This window comes from Diaphorina citri, unplaced genomic scaffold (assembly GCF_000475195.1).
Source record: "Diaphorina citri unplaced genomic scaffold, Diaci psyllid genome assembly version 1.1 scaffold436, whole genome shotgun sequence".
In the NCBI taxonomy this organism is placed as follows: Eukaryota; Metazoa; Arthropoda; class Insecta; order Hemiptera; family Psyllidae; genus Diaphorina; species Diaphorina citri.
This window is the reverse complement of record NW_007377871.1, coordinates 73,321-85,586: the sequence shown is the minus strand read 5'-3', so window position 1 is coordinate 85,586 and position 12,266 is coordinate 73,321. Positions and strand designations below refer to the sequence as shown.

Below are 12,266 nucleotides of genomic sequence, written 5' to 3'. Positions count from 1 at the left end.
TACCTCGGCTGGGATCGAACCCACGCCCTCCTGATTACCAGGCGAGCGTCTTGACCACTACACCACCGAGGCAGGATAAACAAGGTTATAGCCTAAATAATAATAAATTAATAAAAATAACAATAAAATTAAAGTAATCCCATGCACTCATCTTCTCGATCATCTGATGAGGGACATACTACGGATGGACAATTTATTTCCAGAGCTACGGAGTTGAGACGGAATTAAGCATCATACAGCACAAGCAAGAGATTCATATTGCGGTAATTCAGAATGAGGTCGAGATTCAGTGTACGGGAACCCAACACACACACAAAACATTTTGCAACGTAGTATTTCTTATTCATTCATAAAAGGTAATGATTTTTTAGCAAGTAGAAACTTAAATGCATACGTAACTCTAGGAAATTCCTAGTAGGAATCTTGGATGAAGAGAAAAATCCCCAACACGTGAGAATGGAATTTTGAAATGACTGTATTAGAATCAAGATTCCGGCGGATTCCCAGGTTATTGTAGTGCTGTGATACAAAACCTGGTAGAATACAATACATAAAGATGGCTGTTATTCCTCACAGTTTACTCTTTCTCCTTGTCCTCCTTCTCTTCCTCCTCCCTTCAACTCTTCCTTATTTCCTCCTCCTCCTTCTTTTCCGCCTTATATGAGACTTGGTCCTTTTCCTTCTGTACTTCTTCCTTCTTCAACTCTTTCTTCTCTTCCTCCTCCTCCTCCTTCTCTTCCTCCTTTTATGAGACTTGGTCCTTTTCCTTCTGTACCTCTTCCTCCCTTCAACTCTTCCTTATTTCCTCCTCCTCCTTAGACGAAAGAATGAAGAAAAAATGAGGAAATGGTGGACAAGAGGAAAAAGAAGGAAGACGAGGAGAACAATAAAGAAGAGACGAAGGAGGAGGAGAAAAAGGAGGAAGAGAAAAATACGGAAAAGAAGAAGGAAAAAAAGAAGAAGATGAAGGAAGAGGAGAAGAAGAAAGATGGAGAAGAGGAAGAATACCCCTTACTTCACATCACATGACACTGTCTATTAAATAACAAGCTGAACCTTTCTGCTTCAAATAAACAACGTTAATAGAAAGTAATAAATGTGTAGCTTTACACATCTCATTACTTTCCATTATGCTGTCAAGCTTTTCTCCTTCTCCTTCTTCCTCTTACTCCTAAGTGTAGAGGAATTCTACCAAGTGTTTTAGATTCAAACATGAAATTTACAAGGGTTTTGTGGACAAACAAACACGGAAGTGCCGTTAGAAAACACAGGGGAATGTAGGGATCATCATGGTGAAGATAAATGTGAGATTTCCTTCTAGTAAGTGTAGAGGAATTCTACCAAGTGTTTTAGATTCAAACATGAAATTTACAAGGGTTTTGTGGACAAACAAACACGGAAGTGCCGTTAAATAACACAGGGGAATGTAGGGATCATCATAGTGAAGATAAATGTGAGATTTCCTTCTAGGTTTCCTTAATATTTAAGAATGAAGTAAATATCTATTCATCTCACCAATGCAAAGAAATTCGTATGACAATCTTCCAAGCTTGCACCGTTCGTTTGATGCGTCATGGTTTATCCATTATTAAAACAATACATTAGGAATCACTTTTATTTTAATACTTTCACAATTGAGTTAAATAAATCACAAGAATAATTATGTTTTATACATTTTAAAACAAAAAGGAATTTAATTTAAAAATAAAAATCTACACTCACGGAACCCTAGGCCGAGAGAGGGTTTTCACCTTTTCATGGCGATAGTAATGGCGGATGGAAAGACAACAAGCGTAGTCCTTGCTCCGCTCTGATTGGTCAATATTGGTCACGTGACCCAATATTTTTCTTGTTTACCGACGTAATGAACATGGCGGCCTGTACGAAACTTTCAACTTTCTTCGCAAAAAATGAAATTAGCAAGTTATTTTTGAACAATTCGAAGATATTTCAGGTGAGATATTCCTATTTAATCTCAATTTTATCCTAAAACTTTCATTCTCAATCGAATCCCCAGGGATAACTGGATATTTCCATTTTTACGGAATGAAAAAGTTTTTTGAGGTTAGAAAAACGTAAACAAACCTGCGGGATTGGAAAAATACCTATCCTCCTGCATTCTTATCACTTTATCAGTAGCTTTACTGCATTAGTATGATTTACTGATAAGGGCTTACCTAGGGAGCATAGGCAGATAGGCACTACCTTAATGATGGGCCTGCAAAAATATGAAACACATCTGATCATTTATGGGGTACCCCTCTCCCTATCATTCTGAAGTCTGAATGGGTACCTCCTTACCTATTTTAGATTGACCACGTTCTTTGTGAATTTTTACTGTCCATTGAGTACTTGCGCTCTCCCCGGCCATCCTAAAAGGGACATCCTCTAACTAAAGTATTAATGGTTCCAGTATGAAAACAAGATACCATGTCAAGCACTAATCAGTACCTACCTACATATTATGTACATAAATGCTAAATGCAGTTTCTTTGTGTTATTATGTCACAACTGGGTGCTCACTGTAGCATTGTAGGATTTTCCCAATCTCAATAATCCTAAAATCCAATGTTTACCTACCATGCTGGCACCAGTCACAAGTTCTTTTTCCTTCCTTGTCAGTCATATTGTAGTTACCTCCCTCTCTCCCTCCGCCTTCCCTCCCTACTGTACCAGTCCGTTCTGGAACAAACAGTGACAAAATGGGTTAAATAGAAAAAATCTGCTGTGAACATCACACGACTTTCCTTATCCTATTGAATGATGCTTATTTGAGTGTTCTTTTACCCTAACTTTTACAATACCGGTATAGCTGACAACTAGAACCCATTTCAACTGTCTCGGAGAGAAAAAAACAAAGTATCCGGTAACACAAAGAAAGAAACCTAAAATCCCACCCCGTCCAAGTGACCGCATAATTTGGCCCGATGCAGATTCTGTCAAAGAAAGGGGGTAAGATTCTCTTACTGTAAGAATTATTTAAGAAGAAAAAATAGGTTCCCAAATAGGCAAGTAGAGGAAATAGACGTTCAAAAGATTAATGAAAATATTGCTTTAAAAAAAAACTATTTGAATAGGACTAATAAGTCCCTTTCCTCAAACTCCTACTACTTGCACTGTGGTCAAGTTCTCAAGTAACATTGGGGACAATATTACACAGTTTGACTGGGATTGAACCCATGCCCTCCTGTTTAACAGGTGAGTGTCTTGACCACTACTCCACCAAGGAAAGGAGGTACCTAGTCTTTTACCATCTTTTTTTTTTTACTAACTATCCTTTGAGAAGTAATAATAAAAAAAAATCAAGTCTCCTTTTATTAGAAATAAATAAATAAAGTCTCCTTTTGATAAAAAGCTAGCTGTGTTAATCTTAAAAATATTAGTCTTCTTTTTGGCCATAGTGGGACTTCTATCCTAGGTAAAAAAAAAAAAAATAGCCAGGATCTCAAGTCTCCTTTTGATAAAAAGCTAGCTGTGTTAATCTTAAAAATATTAGTCTTCTTTTTGGCCATAGTGGGACTTCTATCCTAGGTGAAAAAAAAATAGCCTGGATTGTTTACTGAGAAATGCCTCTTTTCTCCTATTCACAGATTTCTCAGACCACAAAAAGGGTACATCCCTCCATCTGATATTGAAGCTAGACTGAATGATGTGTTTGAAAAAGTTGCTGGAACAACAGAGAAATCCATGAGTCTTCAAGATCCTTCAGTGAAATTTAACCTCTTGGATAGCTGCCATGAAGAATTCAACCACAAAGTGCCCAATTCTCTTCTACACAAAATTAATTCCTTAGGTACCTATGCAAGTATTACTGGACTTGATTGGTTTGACCAAGTTAAATATTTTTAGTAGTTATATTTGGGCCTCAAAAATTATAGTCCCGAAAGCAAAGAGAGAAGGGAGACAGGATAGGGGAAAGCCAGCCGTTCTGAGAACGAACCTTATCTGTTTAGGATAAAATCCGTCCCTAGTGCCTACAAGGCAGACGCGTTACCCTCTTCACTAATTAGGCTGGCTTTTTTGGTTTAAATAACACACTATGTCCAGTCTGGCCAGCTTGGAGGGTGGCGCGTCTGCCTTGTAAGCGCTACATCGCGGGTTCGATACCCAGACAAGGTGGATTTCATCCTGAATGGATAAGGTTCGTTCTCAGAACAGCTGTCTTTCTCCTCTCCTCGATTTTGGGACGAAAAACCGTAGCAGTTAGGTTCCCTATACCAAACCTCTTGGGGGGAGGGGGGAACATGGTCCCATTTTCCTTACCATTTTATATTATGTTTGTGGATACTTGTTTTATTGTCTTCCACCCAACTCGAGTTTCCCGATGTTAATTCATAGGATGTAAAAAAATTGTTGAAATATTTGCAATCGAAAAACAAGTAGAAAAAATTGGACTCGTTTTTCGAATGCAAATATTTGTAAACAAGGTCTTATATATTTGATTGGTAATAACATTACATTTTATGGAACAATAATCAAGACCTGTTTAAATTAAATTTGTAAGAAATTTGCACGATAAGGTAAGCTTTCGAATGACTTACCTCCTACGGGCGCTTTCTCTCTACAGAATATCCGAATAGCTCTCTTCCTATCAATAGGCATGTTGCTTTGTATTTCCGTAGGTACTATTACTTCCTTGTAGGTCTGATTAGGAAGGAGATTTGTCATACGAACATAGCCTGAAAAAAAAAAATCGTAAAATAATGGAGCAGTTGCAAATGGGTAAAAATTATAAATAAGTGGTCGATTCCTATGTAAAAAGTAGTGAAAAATCTAACTCTGAGGTCAAAACTCATTCACATTTCATATTCACATACTGATCGCTCTATCTCCTGAACCACAACACCTAGAAAGCTGAAATTTGGTAGGAATATTCCTTTTAATGGTCTAGGTGTGCAATAAGAAAGGATTTTGCGAAAATCTAAACCGATCCCGAGATATGATCAATTTTTGATCGCTAAAATCTCCATTAGAAATACACAGAGTGCAGATCCTCACCCAGTCTCAGTGGGATGTGAAAAGCCAGCAGCACGCGATTTCCCAGATGATTGGGGCACGGTTAGTCCAGTGGTAACGCGCTTGCTTGCCATGCAGAAGGTCCCGGTTTCGATTCCCACCATCGACAAAAATTTGTACTCGTTTTTTGATTGCAAATATTTCAACGGGTTACTTTCTGGTGTTCTTGTGTTGACCCAGCACCTACGGCCATGCCTTTTCTACAAGTTTGGCCATGCCTCGGGATGAACTAGCGGGATTCCGGAGCGAAGCGACGGAATTCAGCTAGTAAGCTAATAAGAGTAACACCGTCAATGACGTTTGTAGCTCGATGTATTTCAAATTATCTTCTTTTTTTTTTACTTTCTATTATTTTTTTAATAATCTATTGTTCTGATCCTGCTGACTGAATCTCAGTATTAAATTTGCTGACTTACATACCTAACTCCAGAAGATGTTCCACAGAATCATCACTCTTGCAGACTTTAGTGTAGAGGAAGTTGCTCAGCACCAGATCAGCAATTCCTGGAAGCAGGAAAACATACGCAAGGAGGGTCAGAGGAGTCAGAGCGGAATTCATGTCTCCAAAATTTCCTTTAGTAGATAACATGATCAACAAATTCCATCAAAATCGGACATTATGACGAATGAAACGGACAAACTAGAGGACTCAGTTGGAACAAAAAGAAAAAAAAATCACTTATAAAAAATGTGTTAAACTCTGATTGTGCATAGTCCCGGAAATTGGGCATCTGCGGGCTTTTTTTGCGCATGTTGCGCATATTTTACCCAGTTGGCCATCCTGTTGCGTCAGGCGCCACTGCGCATGCTTGAACACAATCTCGGATGCGCGCACAGATGTGATGGGCTTATGATTGCGCATATCTTACCCAGTTGCGCATGTCTTACCTAGTTGGCCATCCTGTTGCGTCAGGCGCCACTGCGCATGCTTGAACACAATTTCGGATGCGCGCAAAGCCGTGATGGGCTTATCAATGCGTATATCTTACCGAGTTGCGCATATCTTACCCAGTTGCGCGTAGCTTACCCAGTTGGCCATCCTGTTGCGTCAGGCGCCACTGCGCATGCTTGAACACAATCTCAGATGCGCGCACAGACGTGATGGGCTTATCATTGCGCATGTTGGTCAGTTTGGAATTTGCGGCCGTCAGCTGGGTTTCCTTGTAGCACGAGATCATCATACCTGAAGAGAATTGAAATTGATTAGAATCTTATCATTGCGCATGTTGGTCAGTTTGGAATTTGCGGCCGTCAGCTGGGTTTCCTTGTAGCACGAGATCATCATACCTGAAGAGAATGGAAATTGATTAGAATTGAGAATATTAGATTACCAAGAGAATATAATTATTATACCTTGTTTATCCTGCCCGAATAGGACTTCAAGTCCCTTTACCCCAGCAGAAATGAAGATTAAGCATGGAACTGAAATGGTGCCAGTAAGAAGTTCAAAATGGCGCGCCATCAGAATCGTTTCCGAAAGTTTCCCGAAAATAATAATAAATACAGTTTCTTTGAGTTATTATATCAGTCTTTATTCAGAGCAATTTACCCCAGCAGAAATGAAGATTAAGCATGGAACTGAAATGGTGCCAGTAAGAAGTTCAAAATGGCGCGCCATCAGAATCGTTTCCGGAAGTTTCCCGAAAATAATAATAAATACAATTTCTTTGAGTTATTATATCACAACTATCACAGAATTGTACGATTTTCCAAATCTCAATAATCCTAACATCCAATATTTACCTACCATGCTGGCACCGATCGCTATGTACATTTCTATTACATAGCTACTCATTTTCCTCACGAGGTTGAGTGGGCCCCGCAACAGCCAGAAACGGAAATGGAAAAAATCATTTGCACAATACAAATTTTTTGACCCCGCCGGCCGCCGGGAATCGAACCCCCGCAAGGGAGAGCAGTGACAACTACGCCATAGGAGCTGACAAGTTTCCCGAAAGGAAAATGTGTACCCTCATGTAACCAAATGTGATTAGAATTGAGAATATTAGATTACCAAGAGAATAGATTATACCTTGTTTATCCTGCCCGAATAGGACTTCAAGTCCCTTTACCCCGCAGAAATGAAGATTAAGCATGAAACTGAAATGGTGCCAGTAAGAAGTTCGAAATGGCGCGCCATCAGAATCGTTTCCGAAATTTTCCCGAAAATAATAATAAATACAGTTTCTTTGAGTTATTATATCACAACTATCACAGAATTGTACGATTTTCCAAATCTTAATAATCCTAACATCCAATGTTTACCTACCATGCTGGCACCGATCGCTATGTACATTTATATGTCATAGCTACTCATTTTCCTCACGAGGCTGAGTGGGCCCCGCAACAGCCAGAAACAGAAACGGAAAAAATCATTTGCATAATACAAATTTTTTGACCCCGCCGGCCGCCGGGAATCGAACCCCCGCAAGGGAGAGCAGTGACCACTACGCCATAGGAGCTGACAAGTTACCCGAAAGGAACATGTGTACCCTCATGTAACCAAATAACTTTACCTAATTCCTCGCTCTCAGCCATCAGCTGTTCTTTACACTCGAACACCTGGGCTTCCAAGTCTTCCATCTCTCTCAGTAATTCTTCATCACATAGCTCCTCTAGTAAAGCTCTATGTATCAGATAGGTTTCTCTCTCTAGCCTTCTTAGCTTGGCTACAAGACATCTGAAATATAATAATGAGGTAAAATTGTAAAAAGGTTGAAAATCTAATGGGAATAGTTGCTCTGAATTTCCTCGCAATCCCAAAAAGGACCCTAAAAATGACAAACGGTAAAAATTTGGTCGTTTGGCCTTCTTTTATCTAGATTGAACGGATCGAGTGATGCGAAAGATTCAAATGATTTCTCAAAACTCACTCGCCTGGCGCGCGGGAGACCTGGGTTCGATTCCCGGCGGAGTCAGCAGACAAATGAGCAATTCCGTGGCTGGTCGTTGTGGGACCAGCTTCGCCTCGGGAGGAAAAAGATTAGCTATGAGTATGTAATAACAAGCTGGGTCCGTCCCTCCGCAAATTATTTAGCCCGTAGTTTATTCGATCGTGTTTAAAGAAAATCAGTACCTATGTACCTACCTAATTTGTTTAATATTGAGTTTATTATTTCGATCGTGATTAGAGAAAATCAGTACCTATGTACCTTGTACCTACCTAATTTGTTTAATATTCAGTTTATTATTATTCTTGATTTGATTTTTTGATTTTACTTTCATGTAATGATTTAAAATCAAGACTAGAGCCCGTTCTCCCTTTATTCCCAATATAATGTTTAAGTCACCCATCCATTTATTGGCCTTGCTCGGCGTAGCTTAATATAGGTGACGCTATCTTAGCACAAAAAAATAACATTTCTTTATTAACTAAATCTTTTATTTATTTATAGAACTCACACCAAGCTGAACCCCAGGAATACGAGCGGAATCTGGGCAAGTACTTCATGTATGGCAACTACTTTGAACCAGCGCCTCCTCCAGAGGACACTAATATACTAAGCACACTCATGAAATGCTTCAAGACAAAGTTGCGCCAGATAGTGCAAGACGATCAGACCTTTGGATTAGGTATGGATGAGCCCTTAGAGAACATTTACTTAGGTAGACCTGACACTTACACCTGACCAGGTATACCTGGCGTGCACACACACTATCAGGTAGACCTTACAGGTACACCTGAACAGGTATACCTGAGGAGCACACACACTATCAGGTAGAGCTGACACCTGATCAGGTCTTATGTTAAGGCGGTCTTTTCCTGATCCCTTGTGTGTACCGTCCATTTTAGTTTAGGACTATAGGATCAGGTATACCTGACACCTGATGAGCACACACACACTATCAGGTAGACCTGACAGGTTCGGGAATTGAACCCACGACCTGGCGCATATATGTAAATATTGTTTATCTGGTTGGTTTAGCAAGTTGTTGCATTCTAAGTTTGGTTCTGCAGGCGACGGGCTACTAAAAGTCGCTATTTTTAGGCAATTCATTTCGAATCTATGTGCCAAGTTCGGGCGACATTGGCTTAAATCTAAAGGCTTAAAAATTGAGAACTCTTTTTGAGCTTTTTCAAGGATTTGGCATTGAATAGCGGCCGAACCGTACATTTCTCGAGGTCCGGCCCGCGGACACTTTTGATCATCATAATGATCGAAGCTGTCTGCAAAATTTCAGTGACCTGTGTCTAAAGGTACAGGTACAAGCGTGAGAAGCGCTAGTTCCTTTTGAGCTTTTTCTCAACATAGCCCTAAATAGCGGAACTTTGGTAAGGAATAACGGCCGAACCGTACCTTCTGGAAAGAGGGCCCAAGGATATTTTTTATTACATAATTCATCCAATCTCTGTGCCAAGTTCGAGCGGATCAATCTACATAAAATTGAACTATACTTAATACCCAGTTCAATCCAAAATTGAAGCCAAACCGACTTCGTAAAACTCGGTCCAAGTTATTTTTTAAGAAGGTCCTCTTTCTACGAAGGAAGGTTGAAATCCCCCCAGAAAATCACCTGACTTTGTTCTGCATTTGCTGTATGGGGCGGCGCTGGTCCTCCACACTGTGCAGTTGCAGCTGAAACCTCATCCGCTGCAATTTCTCATACGCTTCCTTCCGCTTCGGCTCCACATATAGCAACAGGTTATTCAGGATATCCAGAATCATCGCGTATTGGAGGGAGTTGGTACACACGTCCAGATCGTGATGCATCAGGGTAAAAACGTCGACCGGGGCGCGTTCGCTTTCTTCCCACGGGGTGAGAGTCTCGGGCGAGGGCAGAGGGGGGGCTTCGGCCAGCAGACCGGGCGAGATGGAGGTCTCGTCGTGCGAGGCGTAGAAGAACTCGCACTTACACCTGGAGGAGAGAAGATGGTAGAGTAAAATAAATAATGTATACAAAGAAACATAACGAAAGAAAACACTAAAGGCCCGTTCCCACATGTCGTTCGGAAAAAAATCGTCTCGTGTGTAGTGGGAACACTCTCATTTAAATTACATTGCCTACAGGACATTTGTGGGGAAAAATATCTGATGAAACTCATGACAAGTGGGAATGGGCCTTAAGGTGTGTCCACACGTAGTCCATCATCCATGTCGATCCACAGTAAATTCACATCGATCGATGGTCGATGGCTGTGATATCCACAAAACTTTCGAGGAGGCTCTCAGCTTCACCACAAAAACAATTCATGATCTGATTTGATACCCAAAATCTCTCTCTCTCACCTGGACACTATTCGTTGCAGCTGAAGCGGCGGGTTCTCGGCCTGACTAGCGCCCACCGTCTCACTGACCACTCCGCCCACGCTAGATCCGGATCCGACTAGATGCGGTATATCCGGAACGTCGGAGATGATCGTGGCCGGATTGTTCTCCTGGATGTTTTCCACGGAGAGCCACATGATGTTTTCGTCCAGAGAGTCGTTCTGCCCCGCCAAGACCGTGGCGTAGTACTGCATGCACTCTGGCGGCGGGAAAAGGAAGTAGTTCTATTAGTATTATGGTGTGAACAGCACACGACTTTCTATTACATTTGCAAATACGTATTTGAAAAAACAAAAAAAATGTGAAAATTTGTCCTAGTCCCAAGCCGCCTATATGGCGGCCGGTTTTTGGTCGAAATTTTTCTATCTCAAAATACTCCCCATGTAATAAGGGATCGTTTAAAATGTTCAAAAATTGAACTTTTTTTTAATTTCTAAGTAAAAATACTTCCCGTGTAATAAGGAATCATATAAAGTATCAAAAAAAAAATTCCAAGTCCGAAGCAACATTGACTTTGGTTGATATCTGGATGAGTGACCGTCCGATTTTTACCACATTGTTACAGTCGCGTCCTTGGACCATACCGATATATCATACCAAATTTCATCGCTTTACGACAAACCGTTCTTGAGATATTTTGTGTACCACCTTTTTCTTACGAAAAAAGGGTTAAGTAACAATGACTTTGGTTGATATCTGGATGAGTGACTGTCCGATTTTTACCAAATTGTTATACGTACGTACGTACATACATACGTACAGACCATGCTAATGACTTACCTCCTACGGGCGCTTTCTCTCTACAGAATATCCGAATAGCTCTCTTCCTATCAATAGGCATGTTGCTTTGTATCTCCATAGGTACTATTACTTCCTTAAATATTTTATGATTTAAATTACTTAGATAAGGTAATTTGAAAATTTGGACCGATTGCAATACTTTCATTACTAGTATAGCTCGCTATACTGTAGTAATAGAAAGTAAAAATGTGGTTTGAAGCTTGTTTGGCTCACTGCAAAAGCTAAATGAACCAATGACTTACCTCCTACGGGCGCTTTCTCTCTACAGAATATCCGAATAGCTCTCTTCCTATCAATAGGCATGTTGCTTTGTATCTCTGTAGGTACTATTACTTCCTTGTAGGTCTGATTAGGAAGGAGATTTGTCATACGAACATAGCCTGAAATAAAAAATCATGAAACAATGGAGCAGTTGCAAATGGGTAAAAATTATAAATAAGTGGTCGATTCCAATGTAAAAAGTAGTGAAAAATCTAACTCTGAGGTCAAAACTCATTCACATTTCTTAAGGAGACTGGTAGAAGACCTCAGTATGTTACCGTTCGATACCGAAGACCAGAATCCAAACGAACCAAGGTAAATGACTGATCGAGTGAAGTGATAAATTTCAATGATTTTTCAAATCCTCTGGTTGCTTTTTTGGTAATAATTATTCAGAAGCCACGACAATGAAAAGAAAGCTCCTATTTATTGTGTTTAACCTAACCCTATACTAACACTGGTTGGTCAACTCCCATGGCGTAGTGGTCACTGCGCTCGCCTCGCACGCGGGAGACCCGGGTTCGATTCCCGGCGGGGTCAAGAAATTTGTATCATGCAAATGAGTGATTCCGTGACTGGCTGTTGCGGGGCCCACTCAGCCTCGTGAGGAAAATGAGTAGCTATGACATATAAATGCGCATAGCGACCGGTGCCAGCATGGTAGGTAAACATTGGATTTTAGGATTATTGAGATATTGGAAAAATCCTACAATGCTGCAGTGAGCACCAAAGTTGTGACATAAACATAATAACACAAAGAAACAGCATTTACATTGTAATAATAAAGGAAGGACGGACTAAAAATTGCGATTTACCCAGAGGGCCATCGAGAGATGTATTTTGGGAATTACTAGGATCATGGGCGTATCCAGCATCGGGTTTGGGGGGGGGGGAGGCCGCGGTTAACGGGTGGGACGCCCC

General features: G+C 40.5%; 3 protein-coding genes across 3 annotated transcripts in view; 1 reads left to right on the top strand and 2 right to left on the bottom strand.

Moving 5' to 3' along the window:
- LOC103508816 (mediator of RNA polymerase II transcription subunit 13) overlaps positions 1 to 1,754 on the bottom strand; it is an 82,736-nt gene extending 80,982 nt beyond the window's left edge. The window contains 1 exon segment of the mRNA XM_026823318.1: positions 1,516 to 1,754. Within this exon segment, the coding sequence (XP_026679119.1) occupies positions 1,516 to 1,575 (60 nt within the window). The 5' untranslated portion in view covers positions 1,576 to 1,754.
- A 1,055-nt stretch (positions 1,755 to 2,809) lies between these two features.
- LOC103508815 (39S ribosomal protein L50, mitochondrial-like) lies at positions 2,810 to 3,793 on the top strand (the record flags this gene model as incomplete). Its single annotated transcript, XM_026823320.1, is given in 2 exon segments — positions 2,810 to 2,952; positions 3,591 to 3,793. A coding segment is annotated over 1 exon segment (106 nt), but the record flags the coding sequence as incomplete, so codon positions are not given.
- A 419-nt stretch (positions 3,794 to 4,212) lies between these two features.
- On the bottom strand, positions 4,213 to 10,501 carry LOC103508813 (protein KIAA0100-like). The gene is made up of 7 exons (XM_008473389.2): positions 10,245 to 10,501; positions 9,532 to 9,873; positions 7,533 to 7,696; positions 6,044 to 6,199; positions 5,437 to 5,520; positions 4,542 to 4,679; positions 4,213 to 4,223 (listed from the first exon to the last, which is right to left on the bottom strand). Exons 1-7 carry the CDS (start codon positions 10,475 to 10,477, stop codon positions 4,213 to 4,215), a joined length of 1,128 nt encoding a protein of 375 aa, XP_008471611.2. The 5' UTR covers positions 10,478 to 10,501.
- Between the last annotated feature and the right edge of the window lie 1,765 nt (positions 10,502 to 12,266).